The sequence below is a fragment of the Hyla sarda genome, chromosome 1 (assembly GCF_029499605.1).
Source record: "Hyla sarda isolate aHylSar1 chromosome 1, aHylSar1.hap1, whole genome shotgun sequence".
NCBI classification, from domain to species: domain Eukaryota; kingdom Metazoa; phylum Chordata; class Amphibia; order Anura; family Hylidae; genus Hyla; species Hyla sarda.
The window spans coordinates 329,733,159-329,750,574 of record NC_079189.1 but is presented as its reverse complement, the minus strand read 5'-3'; the positions used below and the strand labels follow the sequence as shown (position 1 = coordinate 329,750,574).

Below are 17,416 nucleotides of genomic sequence, written 5' to 3'. Positions count from 1 at the left end.
ACCAACAAGGATTGCCAGAGAACTCTAGCACTGAACGGGAGAAGGCAAGTACCGTTTTCCTCAGTGTCACCTGCACTACCTGCCTGTACCAACAGGTTAGTGCAGGTGACACTGATGACATGTATCATATCCTATGAATAGACTTTTAATGCAAAATGGTCTCTGAACTGTTGGATGTGATCTATAGGTTCAGACTCACCTAGCTGCTGTGCGCAGGGCACTTTCTGCACTAGATATGCTTTCTTCCAGTTTAAGCTTTTCCTGCCCCAGCTGAGTAAGCTGTCTGGTCAGTTGACGTAAAGACTGATCCTTTCTCCGCAGCTCCATTTTAGTTCCAGAAAGACTCTGCAAGCAGGAGAGAGAAGAAGACAAAAGTGCTGTTACTCATCAAGGAACCAGAATTACTTTATTTGCCAAGCTACAGAAGAAAGATACAGAGACACAGCCAAGTTTCAGTCAAAGTTTATTATTTTTAATTTCTTATTACAGATAATATATATATATATATATATACACACACATACATATATACATATATTTATAATTATTTTATTATTTTCTTTAATAATTGTGCTTGGGATTCTGCTGAATAAAAAAATAAAAGCCATATACTCCCTCACAGCCGTTCTGACGGAGCCCTGGTCCTGAATACCTCCAGGATTGGGTTCAGCCAATAAGTGGCTGGGGAAACAGCTGCAGTCACTAATTGGCTGAGCAGGCAATACCACGTGCCAACCCCAACAGCATTGTGCAGAAAGGAGCAAGAAAGGGAGGAGTAAGGGAGAACAATGATAAAAAAATATAAATATAAAAATGCTCAAATTAGAAAAGAATGAAGCTGCACTCACCAATTCTTCTTTCAGTGCTTTTTATTCATCTCTGAACAACCAGGGTTGGGGTACAGGTGCGTGTAAGAGCGACACGTGTTTCACGCTAGTAGCACATCTTCTGGAGAGCCAGAAGATGCGCGACAAGTGTGAAACACATGTCGCTCTTACACGCACCTGTACCCCAACCCTGGTTGTTCAGAGACGAATAAAAAGCACTGAAAGAAGAATTGGTGAGTGCAGCTTCATTCTTTTCTAATTTGAGCACTGTTTGTGGGAATACTCAGAAGCTTAGCACCTCCACATCAGTGCACCGTCAGCAGTACACACTGTGGGGGAGATTTATCAAAACCTGTGCAGAGGAAAACTTGCCCAGTTGCCCATAGCAACCAATCAGATTGCTTCTTTCATTTTTCACTGGCCTTCATAAAAATGAAAGAAGCAAGCTGATTGGTTGCTATGGGCAACTGGGCAAGTTTTCCTCTGCACAGGTTTTGATAAATCTCCCCCTGTGAGTTTACCATTGTCTGAAGACAGGCTGTCTCTAGTGCCCGCCCATCTACACTTTTGTATAAATATAAAAATATAATGGTTTGTCTAGTTACAGATATACCACCTAAGACAGCTCTGGGGGATGTAATGGTTAATTTCACCAGTGGTGGCGCTGTAGGAAAAATGAGCACTTGCCCAATAGATTATAGCAAATTGCTGGAGATCCCCACAGGGGGAGCCACATTGCGTTCAGCTTCTTGGGATCCTTCTAACAAGTATGAATTGTCCAAAGCGGACAAGCCCTTTATCAACAAACATTAAAAGGGGTACTCCACTGGAAAACTATTTTTTTTAAACAAAATAAATATATATACACAAGCGCTGGGGTGTGTGGAAGCAGGTCTACTCTGCTGCGGTACTCTCGTAGGTTTTCCCCGTATATTGTACACAAAAGTAAAAGGAGAACTAGAAATAATAATAAGAGAGTCCGCGCTGAGTGGGGTAAAATAAAATAAGGTAAATGATAGTGAAGCAAATGGACCTGATACAGGAATGCCGGTATATTTGGAACCTACCTGATTAATGTGATGTAAGTAGTGAATGAGTGCTTGGACGGGTTTCTGATGCGGTGATCAGCAACCCGTCCAAGCACTCATTCACTACTTACATCACATTTATCAGGTAGGTTCCAAATATTCTTGAAGTCCTGTATCAGGTCCATTTACTTCACTATCATTTACCTTATTTTATTTTACCCCACTCAGCGCGTACTATTATTATTTCTATTTTTTTTAAACAACTGGTGCCAGAAAGTTAAAAAGATTTGTAAATTACTTCTATTTAAAAATCTGAATCCTTCCAGTACTTATCAGCTGCTATATGCTCCACAGAAAGTTATTTTCTTTTTGAATTTCTTTTCTGTCTGACCACAGTGCTCTCTGCTGTCCATTTTAGGAACTGTGCAGAGTACAAGCAAATCCCCATAGGAACTGTCCAGAACAGGATAGGTTTGCTATGGGGATTTGCTTGTACTACTGACAGTTCCTAAAATGGACAGCAGAGAGCACTGTGGTCAGACAGAAAAGAAATTCAAAAAGAAAATAACTTTCTGTGGAGCATATGGAAGGATTAAGAGTTTTAAATAGAAGTCATTTACAAATCTGTTTAGATTTCTGGCACCAGTTGATTTAAAAAAAAAAAAAAAAACATTTTCAAGCGGAGTACCCCTGCAAGCATAGTCCCTTTTCAGTGAAAATAAACCTTGGATGGATAAACACCAATTTCAATCTTTTATTAGAAAAGTACAATTTCATAAGCTGCTAGAGATATCCTACTACTAGGTTAAATGGCCACATAACATTAGTGCCTTTCATCCAAATCAGCATGAAATAAAAACAGCCATTTATGGGAATTAATTATATTTTTTACTATTTAATACCAAACAGATATTTTTTTTCCTTTTATTTTTTATTTTAATTGTCTGATTACATATTTTTTTTAATCTATTTTCTGTACATTGTTATGGGGGTGACCATCATACATGAGCTGTTAAATAAGCATTTAGAGATATGCTTAGCAGCCACACACACTATGACTCATTGACTTCTATGGAAAATTGTTTAAAATCATGCTCTGAGACCTGTGCAGGCATCATTGTGCAGGAAGAGGGAGGAGGGGAGCTGTGACCATCACCTATTGTGAATGTTGGTAGATTATAAGTGTGATCTATACATTAATGTCACCTTTCACTGTAATCCTGTCTGTAATGATAAGGAGGAGACAGCTGAAAAGTAATTTGTACAGAACAGGAAGTATCAACTTATAAGGCTATAAACAAGATTATTTTTTTTATAATAGATATAGTACATAAACAAATAAAAAATCACTCAAAAAAAACATGTTTAACATAAATATTTGATTCTTATATGGGTCAAGTTTCATCTAATTGCAAAAAAACTAAAATGGTCATCACCTCCAAGGAAAATGACATAAGTGCACAGGTGGACGATACCATGTTGAGGCAAATTGAAACCAGAAATTACAGCAGCATCTTGCAAATGCCAAGACACTAAATATATGGAACATTTTGAGCTGCATTAACTGCTTGTTTTATTATACTGAGGCTCTTAGTGCACATTTTGATGAAACTGTCACCCATCCTCCTCCAAAGTCACTGAACACATTCCTTAGGACAGAACAAAGCACACACCGTAACTGCCTCCGATAAGGTTTGATCTTTTTCCGCTTCCTCCTGGGAGTGTAATTCTATTTTGTGGTTGAGCTCCAGTAACTGTTGAGACTGCTCATTCAGGAGAATCTGGGCTTCTTGTTCACGTAACAATGCATTGTTCAGCTCATCGAAGACCGTTTTAAATTTCTCATAGGGGACCAATTTCTGAAATGCACAAATAAGACAACAATACGCTAAGAAATTTTTAAATGGGCACCGTCAGATACAGTTTTCTTTTTATAGAAATCATGGCTTATAAAATCATGGCTTTGTCCAAGCTGAAGCACAGGCATAGACAAAGTCCAGTAAGTGAGGGTGGGCTAGCACTCCTTTGTGCTCTCTCCTGTCTGAGAGGACTCCTCTGTGCTCCCTTCTGTCTGAGAGGACTCCTCTGTGTCTCTCCTGTCTGATAGCACTCTTCTGTGCTCTCTCCTGTCTGAGAGGACTCCTCTGTGCTCTCTCCTGTCTGAGAGGACTCCTCTGTGCTCTCTCCTGTCTGAGAGGACTTCTCTGTGCTCTCTCCTGTCTGAGAGGACTCCTCTGTGCTCTCTCCTGTCTGAGAGGAACTCTCTGTGATCTCTCCTGTCTGATAGGGCTCCTCTGTGCTCTCTCCTGTCTGATAGGACTCCTCTCAGCTCTCTCCTGTCTGATAGGACTTCTCTGTGCTCTCTCCTGTCTGATAGGAAAGGAGAGAGAGCACAGATGAGTCCTCTCAGACAGGAGAGAGCACAGAGGAGTCCTCTCAGACAGGAGAGAGCACAGAGGAGTCCTCTCAGACAGGAGAGAGCAGAGAGGAGTCCTCTCAGACAGGAGAGAGCACGGAGGAGTCCTCTCAGACAGGAGAGAGCACAGAGGAGTCCTATCAGACAGGAGAGAGCACAGAGGAGTCCTCTCAGACAGGAGAGTGCACAAAGGAGTACTATCAGACAGGAGAGAACACAGAGGAGTGCTATCAGACAGGAGAGAGCACAGAGGAGTCCTATCAGACAGGAGAGAGAGCACAGAGGAGTACTAGCCCACCCTCACTTACTGGACTTTGTCTATGCCTGTGCTTCAGCTTGGACAAAGCCATGATTTTATAAGCAATGATTTCTATAAAAAGGAAATAACATTTTCTTATGAAGTATATTAGAAAGGTTAATGTTTTGCCGAGATGTACAACATATAAAACATTTTTGAATCTAACAGTGCCCATTTAAGTTCACTTACTTTAATATTTAAAGGGAATCTGTCAACCATTGCAGACCATCAAAACTGACAAAAAAATAATGTTTTTTATGACGTCCCGAGCTTCCACCAAGTTAAAAGCCCAGGTGGGGAATATTTAGACTGTAGCCTAAGGTGGACATACCCTTTTATCTACTGCTTACATAACAAATCACTAAAAGTCTAGCAATATAAACCTCAGGATAGGTTAAGACAAACATTAATGGTCACTCCACAGAAATACCTACAACAGCCAGTTGTCAGTGTATTCATTTAGGATTCAGAGACTTCCCAGAAGAAAGGCTAAAGCGCTGTTGTATTATAAGGAATACATGTATTTGTTAAAAAGGTCAGGCGTGCCGAACAGTACTCTTTATAGAGGCCTTCCAGTACAATCTAATAAAGAACCATGCATTATGGGATATATGACCACAAACAACCTATTCTGGGCCTTTATTGTCCTGCTGCTCTTATGCACACATTCTGGAAAGGTAAGTCAGGTGCAGGTATAAACCGGTCATACGAAGTTGGTCAAATATCTGTTTAGCCGAGAGCTAGGTCTCCTGTACCCCCATACACATTCATGCTCAACCTAAGAGCGCATATTTATATTATACCAAGTCCCTTACAGAGTGATAACAAGTGGGTGAGCAGTCTCCTCTGGTTAACCCCTTAAGGACTGAGGGGTTTTCGGTTTTTGCACTTTCGTTTTTTCCTCCTCACCTTTTAAAAATCATAACCCTTTCAATTTTGTGCCTAAAAATCCATATGATGGCTTATTTTTTGCGCCACCAATTCAACTTTGCAGTGACATCAGCCATTTTACCCAAAAATCTACAGCGAAACAGAAAAAAAAAATAATTGTGCGACGAAATTGAAGAAAAAACGCCATTTTGTAACTTTTGGGGGCTTCCGTTTCTACGCAGTAAATTTTTCAGTAAAAATGACACCTGATCTTTATTCTGTAAATAAGATTCTGTCCATATGATTAAAATGATACCCTACTTATATCGGTTTGATTTTGTGGTACTTCTGGAAAAAATCATAACTTCATGCACGGAAATGTATACGTTTAAAATTGTCATCTTCTGACCCCTATAACTTTTTTATTTTTCTGCGTATGGGTCGGTATGAGGGCTCATTTTTTGTGCTGTGATCTGACGTTTTTAGCGGTACAGTTTTTGTATTGATCGGACTTTTTGATCGCTTTTTATTCATTTTTTCATGATATAAAAAGCGACCAAAAATACGTTATTTTGGACTTTGGAATTTTTTTGCGCGTACGCCATTGACCGTGCTGTTTAATTAATGATATATTTTTATAGTTCGGACATTTACGCATGCAGCGATACCACATATGTTTATTTTTATTTACAGTTTTTTTTTATGGGAAAAGGGGGGTGATTTTAACTTTTATTAGGGAAGGGGTTAAATGACCTTTGTTAACTTTTTTTTTTTTTTTCACTTTTTTTTGCAGTGTTATAGCTCCCATAGGGAGTATAGCACTGCACACACTGATCTCCTATGCTGATCCCTGCAGAGCCATAGCTCTGCATGGATCAGCGAGATAGGGGCTCGATTGCTCAAGCCTGTAGTTCAGGCTTGGAGCAATCAAACCCCGATCGGACACCGCGGACACCGGTAAGGAGACCTCCGCCTGCGTCCCTGCTGATCGGAACATCGCGATTTTATCGCGATGTCCCAATCAGCCCGACTGAGCTGCCGGGAAGCGTTTACTTTCGTTTTCAGACGCGGCAGTTAACTTTGATCGCCGCGTCTGAAGGGTTAACAGTGTGCGGCACAACGATTGGTGCCGCATGCTGTTAGCCCAGGGTCCCGGCTATGATTAGCAGCCAGGACCGACCCGCTGTGATGCGGGGTCACGGTGTGACCCCGTTTTTAACACCGGGAGCGGGCTTAGGACGTACAGGTACGTCCTAAGTCCTTAAGGGGTTAAAGCAGATACACTCCCACTCTACAGCAGGCACTGTGCACTGAATTGCAACACAACCATTATAAAATAATCTACCCCTCTCAGTGTTCTTGATGTGGGCCCTTATTTTAACCATCTAAGGGACAGTTTTTTTTAGGCCATCCATTAGTTACTACACACATAAAGGCAATGGTTAATATTTTGTTAATGTATTGCTTGATTTATAAAATTGTTGAAAAAAAAACTCATAATGAAAACATTATAAGAAACAATAATCCATAATAAACTCTAACGTCATGCATGTCGAGACTATACCCAAATGCAAACAAGAATGGCTTGTCCTTACAGATTGCTGGCACTGCTGGCTTTGTGCTGTAAGATTCTCTGTGTTACTCTCATTCAGTTTCTTCTTCATATCAGACAGCTGCCGGCGTAACGATCGTCTCTCTACTTCCGCTGTATGCAGTCGATGGGTGAATGCAAGGATTTGTTTTTTCAAGACAGCCAAGCACTTCTATAATTAGATAGGAGAAAAAACATTCAAGTGTGCAGTTTTTAAAAGAAACAGATATTAAAATGCCAATGCTTTGTTGGCTGCTGCTTAAAGGTGTGCTCTGCCCCTAGACATCTTATCCCCTATCCAAAGGGGACACTGTGTGAATCCCCATTCACAACAATCTGCAAACATATTCCCAAATAACGGACATAAATCAAACCAACAAAATGTGAAGACTTATGCAAATGATGATCTGGATCCACACAATGTTCACATGACAACAACAAATCAACTAGCAGCATACAGAAGGAGTGCTGACTAGGGATCGACCGATATTGATTTTTTAGAGCTGATACCGATAACCTGTGAACTGTCAGGCCGGACGCCAATAACTTATACCGATATTCCGTGCATTTTAATCTCCTCGCAAATATCCTTGGTAAAATGCCTGATTGCCTCCACCTGCCTATCCTCTGGCCAGAGACCCCAGCCGCCGCTTCCCCATTGCCTCCCCCATCCCTGGTTTTATAATTACCTGTTCCCGGGGTCCGCGCTACTTCTGGCTCCAGCAGCGTCCTGAGTCGGGCCACTGATGGTGACTTCGCGCTGAGGACGTCACTCGTCATTGTGCAGCGCCCAGCAACAGCGCAGGGCGCCGCAGGAGCCAGAAGTAGTGCGGACCCCGGGAACAGGTAATTATAAAACCGGGGATGGGGGAGGCAATGGGTCAGCGGCGGCGGTCTCTGACCAGAGCATAGGCAGGGGGAGGCAATCGGGCAGCGTCGGTGGTTGGACTCAGGACAGGCAGGGGGAGATAAGCGGGTGGCAGTGGCGGTCTCTGGCCCTGCAAAAGCTGCAGTTCATTGATTTAAAGCGCCCGCATTATTGGCAGGTTAGATGCCAATAACTTAAAAAATAGTGAATATCGGCCGATAATATCGGCAAATCCGATAATCGATTGATCCCTAGTACTGACATGCTAAGTGTTGTACACCTCTATGGATCTGAAACTTCATGCGTTGGTAACTCAGTAACTAAAAAAAAAATATATATATAAAAAAATTCTCATTTTATGGGATTTGCAAACAATTAAGAAAACTGTTATCTGAGAAGACATGAAATTAAATAAAATTATGAATTTCTATGAATTGCAAACAAATAAGAAAACAGACCATGGCCCTTATTTACTAAGAGTGTTGTGTTGGTTTATTTGTGGGTTTTAATTCCCTACAATTTATTTTCCACGGTATTTACTAAGGTTTCCCTACATTTTGCACTTTCCCTACATTTTTCTTTTTTTTACACATGCTCTGATCTGTAGGGTTTTCCTCAGCTCAAATCCACCACATTTTCTGTGGAAACCTTAGTAAATATGTTGAATTTTTGTGTAAATGTTGGGAAGATGCCCCTTTTCGGAGACCGTGCCCCGTTTTCCCGGAGATCACGCCCCTTTTTTGGATTTTCTTAGCAAAATGGAGAGTTAGTTGGGGTTTCTTCAATTCTGGCGCAAAATCTGGCGCAGACAGAATTTCTGGTGCAATGCGACAGAATAGGCCGCACAACCCTACAAAACATGTCGGGTTTGCAATAGTAAATGAGGGCCCATATGCACTAATGTATTGTAAAAAAACAACTATGCTGTTAAGATTGCCATACCATAATGGGAGTTATATTAGTAAGGTCCACAGATGGTGTTTGGGAGTTGATTCTTTGAAGTCCACACATCAGTCTGTGAAGAAGACTGTCAGGATCCACCTGAATGGGGTATCTTTGTAGTTCTGCGGACCCTACATTCAGCTTGTTCATTAGCTTAGAAAAACAGTTGCTGGCTGTGTCAATGAGCTGTCTCTGTGACCTAGAATCTGGAACTACAATGGACAAATAAAAACATACATAAACTCAGAAGCCTGTTTATTTAAAGGCTATAAAGTAATTTCATAGACATTATTGGAAAACAAAAAAATATGAAAAAAAATTACATGCCAGCAGCATACATGGCATAAGAGATCTGTCAAATCAATTTTACAACACAAGATAGTGTTAAAGAGTAGCTCCCACCATCCTTTTATTTTTTTTCCCTGCCTATTGCCCATCTATCCCTAACCCCCTCACTGTCTTTAAATTTTTTTTTTTACTATATTAAAAATGTCTTTTTGTCTGCCTGGTAGTGTGCTCACTTACCAGGCAGACTTCCCCAGCAGGCACAACGTCACTGATGCCTGCTTGGGGGGGGGGGGGGGGGCACACTTCCGCCCTTAGTTCACCTATTCAGTGTACCTCCAGCTGTTTCACCACTACAACTCCCAGCTTGCCCTGACATCTATTGTCTGTCAGGGCATGCTGGGGGTTATAGTGGGGAAACAAATGGAGGCACACTGTGGTGAAAACAGTATCTGTGATGGCTGCAGCTGCCGCACATTCACTCTCCCGAACCCCGCCGCGCAACCTGCTGCCCCCCTCCCCCCACTCCACTGCGCCCATCCTCTTAGTTCAAAGCGTTGCTCCCGCCTGTCTGACAGGCAGGGAGCGAGCGCAGGCTGAATGAATTAGGACTGATTGCCCGGCCGGCATCGGTCCGAATTCAAGCATGACGTCACGCTGGCTGCAGCCGGCTACTTGGAGGGAGACCCCTAGTGGCCGGTTTTCAAATGTAAATTTAACTATTTTAATGAAAAAAAATAATTAATTAATGTATATTAAAGATATGTTGTAGTACATAAGTACTACAACATATAAAAAAAAAAAAAAAAGTTTGGTTACAGTGCCCATTTAAGTAAACAACCCCGGCATTGTAGGGTATGAAAAAGTGCATTCACCTTTCTGGTTTAAAAACCCAAGCAGATCAGTCATTGAGGTGATAACAGCAGATAGAAGGTCAGTGCTGGTAAGCCACTTCCATGCTTCTTGACAACGTACCATCTCATCTGGTGGCCCTAGATATAAACAATGGAATAATAAACCATAGCCACACATCCATACAGCTAAAAGGTTAAGAATAATTTTAGAAGTGATACGAGAGTTCTGAACAGTCACAGGTAAATGGCAATACTCTAAAACATTAGCCTTGTTTTATACTTATCAGCCATTTCTATCTCAACCTCGTTTAATATTTTTATCAGCCGATACCGCCTAGACAGCGCTGCAGGACCCGGACTATTGGACCACTGTGAATTAGTGCGCTATTCACAAGCCACGAGGACACCGGGCAGCCTCTGCCGTTTTCCCTACAGACCGGCCACTGAGCTGTGCTAAGCATGATACTCCTGCTTGTTTGCATATTTATGCTCCGATCTATAATCCAGCGCTCCACATCAAAGCAATCGGGATTATCACATCCTTCCAATTACGGCACTAAAGGTACCTTCCTACCCATGCCAGGGTGGTGATTGATTTGGTCCGTGCGGGCACTGGGCTTCCACAGTCCCCGGAGCCTGCAACTCGGGAGACATTCAGCTGCCGACCATCACGGTGAATACAACTATAAGGTACTGTGCCTGACTTCATATAAGCAACTGTAACTATATTTTGCTACTAATACTGGTATCCTACAAACACTTGTTGTGGGACTCAAGTGGATAACAGTGATCAATTACATTACATCTTCTGAATGAAACATTTGCTACAGTTTAAAGAGACTGTGTTTTACATTGGAGTGCTACTGGATTATACAGACTCTTTGATCGCTGGACAATATATTCAATACTGCTGCTATTTATACAAATTTATTTTATAAGATATTTTCGGCTATAAAGGACTATTTTTAATTTTCACATTTTGAGATAGTTGGCACTTCTTAATCATTATATTTTAATATTCAGATCGCATGCCTGAGCAAGGGCCCTGCTCAGGCATTGATTATTATTTTGTTATTATCTAATAAATGCATATGATTGTTTAAGATTATCATCTTTTGCAGGCATTCTTATTATCTACATATATTCTTTTTGATATCTAATAACTATTAATATTTTCATTACCCCAAATTTTTCTGATTATTACTCTGCACTTATCCGCTCTTTTTTGATATTGTGAACCTTTATACTCACCTTTATTTTTTCATTCACTCACATATTATTGTACATTTTTAACCCTAAATCACTATCACTATTATCCCTTGTTCTTTTCTTTTTTCTTTCTTTTTTTTTTCCACTACTTTTTGAGGACTGGTTATATAATTATCTTCGATTATATATTTTCTCCTGTTAATACTCTAAAACATGTTTTCAGAGAGTAGGCATTATGTATCCATTACTTGTGACACCCTAATATTACTGAGGTCCTAAAAGACATAAGGTTGTAGGTGCACATACTACTGGGATCTAAAATGAGGTACGCTATTTACAAACGGCCTGCCCACAGGTATTACTAAGCAAAGAGGTCTGGATACTGCAACTAGGCAATAGACACCCAGCAGATATTAATTTAACCCCTTAAGGACTCAGGGTTTTTTCAGTTTTTGCACTTTCGTTTTTTCCTCCTTACCTTTAAAAAATCATAACTCTTTCAATTTTGCATCTAAAGATCCATATGATGGCTTATATTTTGCACCACCAATTCTACTTTGTAATGACATCAGTAATTTTACCCAAAAATGTACGGCGAAACAAAATTGAAGAAAAAATAAAATTTTGTAACTTTTGGGGGCTTCCATTTCTACGCAGTACATTTTTCGGTAAAAATGACACCTTCTCTTTATTCTGTAGGTCCATACGATTAAAATGATACCCTACTTATATCGGTTTGATTTTGTCGTACTTCTGAAAAAAATCATAACTACATGCAGGAAAATTTATACGTTTAAAATTGTCATCTTCTGACCCTATAACTTTTTATTTTTCCGCATACGGGGCGGTGTGAGAGCTCATTTTTTGTGCCGTGATCTGAAGTTTTTAGCGGTACCATTTTTGTATTGATCAGACTTATTGATCGCTTTTTATTCATTTTTTCATGATCTAAAAAGTGACCAAAAATACACAATTTTGGACTTTGGAATTTTTTGGCGCGTACGCCATTGCGGTTAAATTAATTAGATATTCTTATAATTTGGACATTTCCGCACGCGGCGATACACTTTTTTTTTTGCAATGTTATAGCTCCCATAGGTGGCTATAACACTGCACACACTGATCTTTTACACTGATCAATGGGAAACCATTGATCAATGATTTTGCCGCTTGACTGCTCATGCCTGGATCCTTCCAGTACTTATCAGTTGTATACTACAGAGGAATTATTTATTTATTTTTATTTCTTTTCTGACTGACCACAAAGGTCAAACCTGTTGTACCAACTTGTAATATGGCCACTGTGTATGGGTAGGTAACTGATAGAATTACTTTATTCTTCTAAAATACTATAAATCACCATGAGTACACAAGGTCAATTACATGTGTTATATTTCTATGCCCCCAGGAATAAGCAAGAAGGGGCTTAATGGGGGAGATTTATCAAAACCTGTGCAGAGGAAAAGTTGCCTATAGCAACCAATCAGCTTGCTTCTTTCAGAGGCAGAGGGCTTGTTAAAAATGAAAGAAGTGATCTGATTGGTTGCTATAGGCAACTGGTCAACTTTTCCTCTGCTCAGGTTTTGATAAATCTCCCCCAATGTGCTTATAATTTGCTTTTACTGGAGTTACTTGTATGCCCTGAAAAAGGGCTGGACAGGTCCAATACTTGTGGCGTGAAAAAGGAGATTTTTGTACTCACTGTAAAGTCTCTTTCTTGAAGCCTTCATTGGGAGACACCTTACTGATGGGTATATGCTCTTGCCACTAGGAGGCGCTGACACTAGGGAAAAAAAAGGCTATACCCGCCAACCTGCAGTGAGGCAATCAGTTTTGTCACAAAGCAGTAGGAGAAGCCAACAAAGAAATACATCCGAAGGACCCTAGAAAGGAATCCCGGATAACAACCCAAGAACTGGAAAAAATAGTTCGGAAAAAAGATGAAGAAATGGGTGGGTGCTGTGTCCCCTAATGAAGGCTATGAGAAATAGATTTTACGGTGAGTACTAAAATCTCCTTTTCTCGGTCGCTCTTCATAGGGGGACACCTTACTGATGGGACATACCAAAGCAGTCCCCTAGGGTGGGAAAAAACTGAAAAAGAATCAGTCCCGAGACTGAACTCACATGTCCACAAGGCCTGCGTACTATACCCCAGGTCGGAGACACACTATCTCTGTTGAATGCTCTCAGCAAAGAAACAAGGGCCCCGCCAGATACTCCACCTGTATAGTGGGAACAGCGAGATGGCATCATCTTGGCGGCAGAAAAGACTCAACAAAATAGTCCCTCCAGAGGAGTGAAAACAAGGGTGGTCGAGAGGAAAACTCAAGTATAGACCCATGCCAAGCACCCTGATCCCCATACCCCCTGTGGAAAGGTAATTGGCAAAACGCGCCATGCGAAGTAAGAGCAGGGAAACGCTGCCCCCAGCCACGGGACACGTACTAGGTGGACGGAGCCCCTGGGCCCCATTGGCAACCATCGCTGTCTGGAGGAGCCACCCTGCGTCCCAAGAGGGATCAGAATCTTGTACACTGGAGCTGGGCAAAAAACACAAGACGTGTTGCGAGCCAATCTAGACCGTAACGAGTAGGTGCTTGAACCACCCCAGACAGAAACCCTGGAAAAAAACTTGGAGGCATAGGGTAGGGTAGGGCTGAACTGACTGTCGCCCCAGCAGGCCCCATGACAGAACAGAAGTGCTCAACAGTCGCAAAACTGCGGAAACAAAATCACCGAAAGCCGAGGCTCACCCCAAACAAAGGGTAATGTAGGAACACAGACAGCTCACCCCGAACAAAGGGTAATGTAGGAACACAGACATGGGTACCCCAGGATAGCAGTGGGGTACCAAGAATGCAGACATGAAAGAAACCGCAGACATCGAAGGGACCAGCAGAATGGGAGGCATGCCTCTAGCAGACCAACAGTGCAACCTAAGAAGGAGAACAGAGTGATGCTGCTGTTGCTGAGAAAGTCCCTGGGACCTGCAGAAAATAAGCCCACACCCCATCTCCTAATGGTGCCAGACACCAAGGCTGCAGACACAGACTCAGGAGATGAAGAACGAATGCAGAGCAGGAATAATGCAGACACAGTGTGACATACAGTTATAAAGGGTCCATAGAACCCACAGGTACACACTCTGCGGAACCACACCTGGAAGAGAGACACGGCCATGTGGCAAAGGGACCGTGGTCACGCCGGGTCCCGCATACGGAAACACACAGTGAGGCGACATACCAGCCTATAGACAGAGTAGCAGGCATGCAGAGAGGGACCTGGCCAGTAGGTAACCCTGTAAACAGGATGTGGTGCATTGTATAAGGCCCATGGGACAACATGGGGTGACTCACCTGTAACTACACCATAGCAGTGGGTAACCTGAACTACCATCCACAGGGTGAAAGTGTACAGTAGTTGACCTGACATAGTAGTAAGCCAATGCAGAAAACAGTCTGGCCGGCAGGCATAGGATTCTTGAGCCCCCAGGGTCACTCCATTCAACCTCCCACAGAAAGCAGGGTACTAGAGTACGGCCTAGCCAACGGCGACCTAGTGGAGTAGAAAACAAACAAACAGATGAAGGATTGTCTGACTGGTATCCATCCCGAATACCTATAGGGACCCTACTTCAGACACCTCACCCAGCCGTGGGCTACGGGAAAACTGGCTATGTCCGCAGCAGCCCAGAGGTCAGCGACCGATGGCGGCGGAAACCGTGTAGACAACAGTCTAGCTGAACCAGAACACCCCCAGGCGTTTGGTGAAAAAGGGTAAGTCAGACAGGCGACAACTGTGCGCCTTTGTAATAGGTGGGAGGGTGGTGAGGCCGAGAAACCCCACACCCTGGGAGATAGAGGGAGGCAGAGGAGCCTTGAAATGCATCCCAGACATCCCGTATAGTGTACGTGGGAAACGCTGGGTCAGTTCTATGTATACCGCGCACAGCAGTGCGGTGCCGGAACTCCAGACTCAAAAACACCAGTCGTGCAACGTGTGACAGGCAGCAGAAGAAAACATGCAGACAACTGTTTGGTTGACTGGCATGGATCCACAGTGGACAGCGAGTCACACTGTCGGGCACCCCGCACAGCGGTGAGGCACCAGAACTCTAGCCGCAGACACAACAGCCTTGAGATGTGTGACAGGCAGTGTAGTAAAACATGCAGACCATTGTCTGGTTTACTGGTATGTATCCATAGTAGACAGCGAGTCGTTCCGGTGGCACCTCGCACAGTAGTGAGGTACTGGAAGTCAAGCCGCAGATACACCAGCCATGAGATGTGTGACAGGTGGTGTAGGAAACCATGCAGACCACTGTCTGGCTTACTGGTATATAGAGGACAATGAGTCATTACGGCGGAACCTCGCACAGTAGTGAGGCACCGGAATCCAGCCGTAGGTACATCCGCCGTGTGATGTATGACAGGCGGTGTAGGCAACCATGCAGACCACTGTCTGGCTTACTGGTATGGGTCCCTAGGAGACAACGGAACACTCCACCGGATGCCTCACACAGTAGTGAGCCGCAGATACGTCAACTCTGTGATGTGTGACCGGTGGCAGTGAAAAGCCATGAAGACCACAGTGTGGTTTACTGGTAAGGGTCCATAGTATACTACAGGTCACTCCATTGGGCACCTCGCACCAGCAGTGGGGTACCGAGTGTAGGCCACGGACGCGGCAGCCATTAAGTGAGTAACAGGTGAGACTACTGTCTGACATAATAATATCAGGTCTAATCCATACCCACACAGGAATATTCCCCTGAGGGCTGTGAGCTGGAGGAGGGGATCCGTAGCACTAGCCACGGATGCGATAGCCTGTTGCCCATAGCATGACATGCCAAGAAACCCCCCTAGGATGGATGGCTAGCAAACCAGACAGATGAGGAATCTTAAAAGAAACCTGAGCATCTGGCAGGAACGCAAAAGAACTTGCTCATTGTATGGCACTCAGTAGTAGAAGGGAAAATATTGCTGGAATATGACCCCCAGGTTCCAAGGAGACTTGAATCTCTGGTAACAACTCGCCACAGCGGTTTTCATATGCTCCACGACAGGGAGCCACAATGCCAGATTAGAAAAGATAAGGCCGGTTAAGGCTGCAATAGAAGTAAAATTATGATATATATGATATGGGCGGCCAAGGCTGCAATAGAAACGAGGGTGCAATATAAGTTTTTTTTTTTTTTGAACAGGGAAGAAAAATAAACACACGAGGGCAGCCCTAGGAGCTGTGACGGTACGGAGCAAAATGCCTAGCCGCACCTGCTAAGCTGCCACACAGCTCCGAGACTAAGCTTCCGCTGGTCGCAACGCAGGGGGGCCATCGGAGCCGCTCTGCTACAAAAACCCACATGGTGTAGGGGCGGAGCTTAACTCCACTCACAGCAAAACGGCCAAAGGTAGCGCCCACCGGTTGTAAGAAGAGGCCGTGGCACGAGCCGGAGGGGAGGCACTGCCTGGCCTCTCTGTTCCAAACACAGGGGAGAAGGAGGGTGGAGCCATGCGCTGGCACCGGGGTGACATAACCCCCTCACCCAATGCACTGGGAAAAAGGAGTGGCATTCATGCGCCGCCAGAACCCGAACTCCCGGCGACTGAATTGAACATATACTGCTGTCGGACATCGCACAGTGCGGTTGGCACTTTACAGCCATGAGAAATAACTGGCGAGAAGGAACAGCAAGGCTGTTCAGAGGTGAGTCGGCAACAACAACTGTGGAGGGAGCCGCTGTAAAATGCTGGCGGCTGTCCTCCACAGGACCCAGTATGCATAAAACACAGCACCGCTTCCCCAAAGCAGTCCCCTAGGGTGGGAAAAAACTGAAAAAGAATCAGTCCCGAGACTGAACTCACATGTCCACAAGGCCTGCGTACTATACCCCAGGTCGGAGACACACTATCTCTGTTGAATGCTCTCAGCAAAGAAACAAGGGCCCCGCCAGATACTCCACCTGTATAGTGGGAACAGCGAGATGGCATCATCTTGGCGGCAGAAAAGACTCAACAAAATAGTCCCTCCAGAGGAGTGAAAACAAGGGTGGTCGAGAGGAAAACTCAAGTATAGACCCATGCCAAGCACCCTGATCCCCATACCCCCTGTGGAAAGGTAATTGGCAAAACGCGCCATGCGAAGTAAGAGCAGGGAAACGCTGCCCCCAGCCACGGGACACGTACTAGGTGGACGGAGCCCCTGGGCCCCATTGGCAACCATCGCT

At 43.6% G+C, this 17,416-nt stretch overlaps 1 protein-coding gene across 2 annotated transcripts in view; it reads right to left on the bottom strand.

Moving 5' to 3' along the window:
* CCDC171 (coiled-coil domain containing 171) overlaps positions 1 to 17,416 on the bottom strand; it is a 120,726-nt gene that overhangs the window by 32,245 nt on the left and 71,065 nt on the right. For both annotated transcript variants that reach the window (XR_008843905.1, XM_056519593.1), the window contains exons 17-21: positions 10,001 to 10,117; positions 8,841 to 9,052; positions 7,035 to 7,202; positions 3,529 to 3,714; positions 200 to 345 (exon numbers count right to left, since the gene is read on the bottom strand). Coding sequence is in view for 1 of the 2 variants with exons in the window: in XM_056519593.1 (XP_056375568.1) it covers positions 200 to 345; positions 3,529 to 3,714; positions 7,035 to 7,202; positions 8,841 to 9,052; positions 10,001 to 10,117 (829 nt within the window). In the remaining variant the exon portion in view is untranslated. The remainder of the gene's footprint in view (positions 1 to 199; positions 346 to 3,528; positions 3,715 to 7,034; positions 7,203 to 8,840; positions 9,053 to 10,000; positions 10,118 to 17,416) is intronic.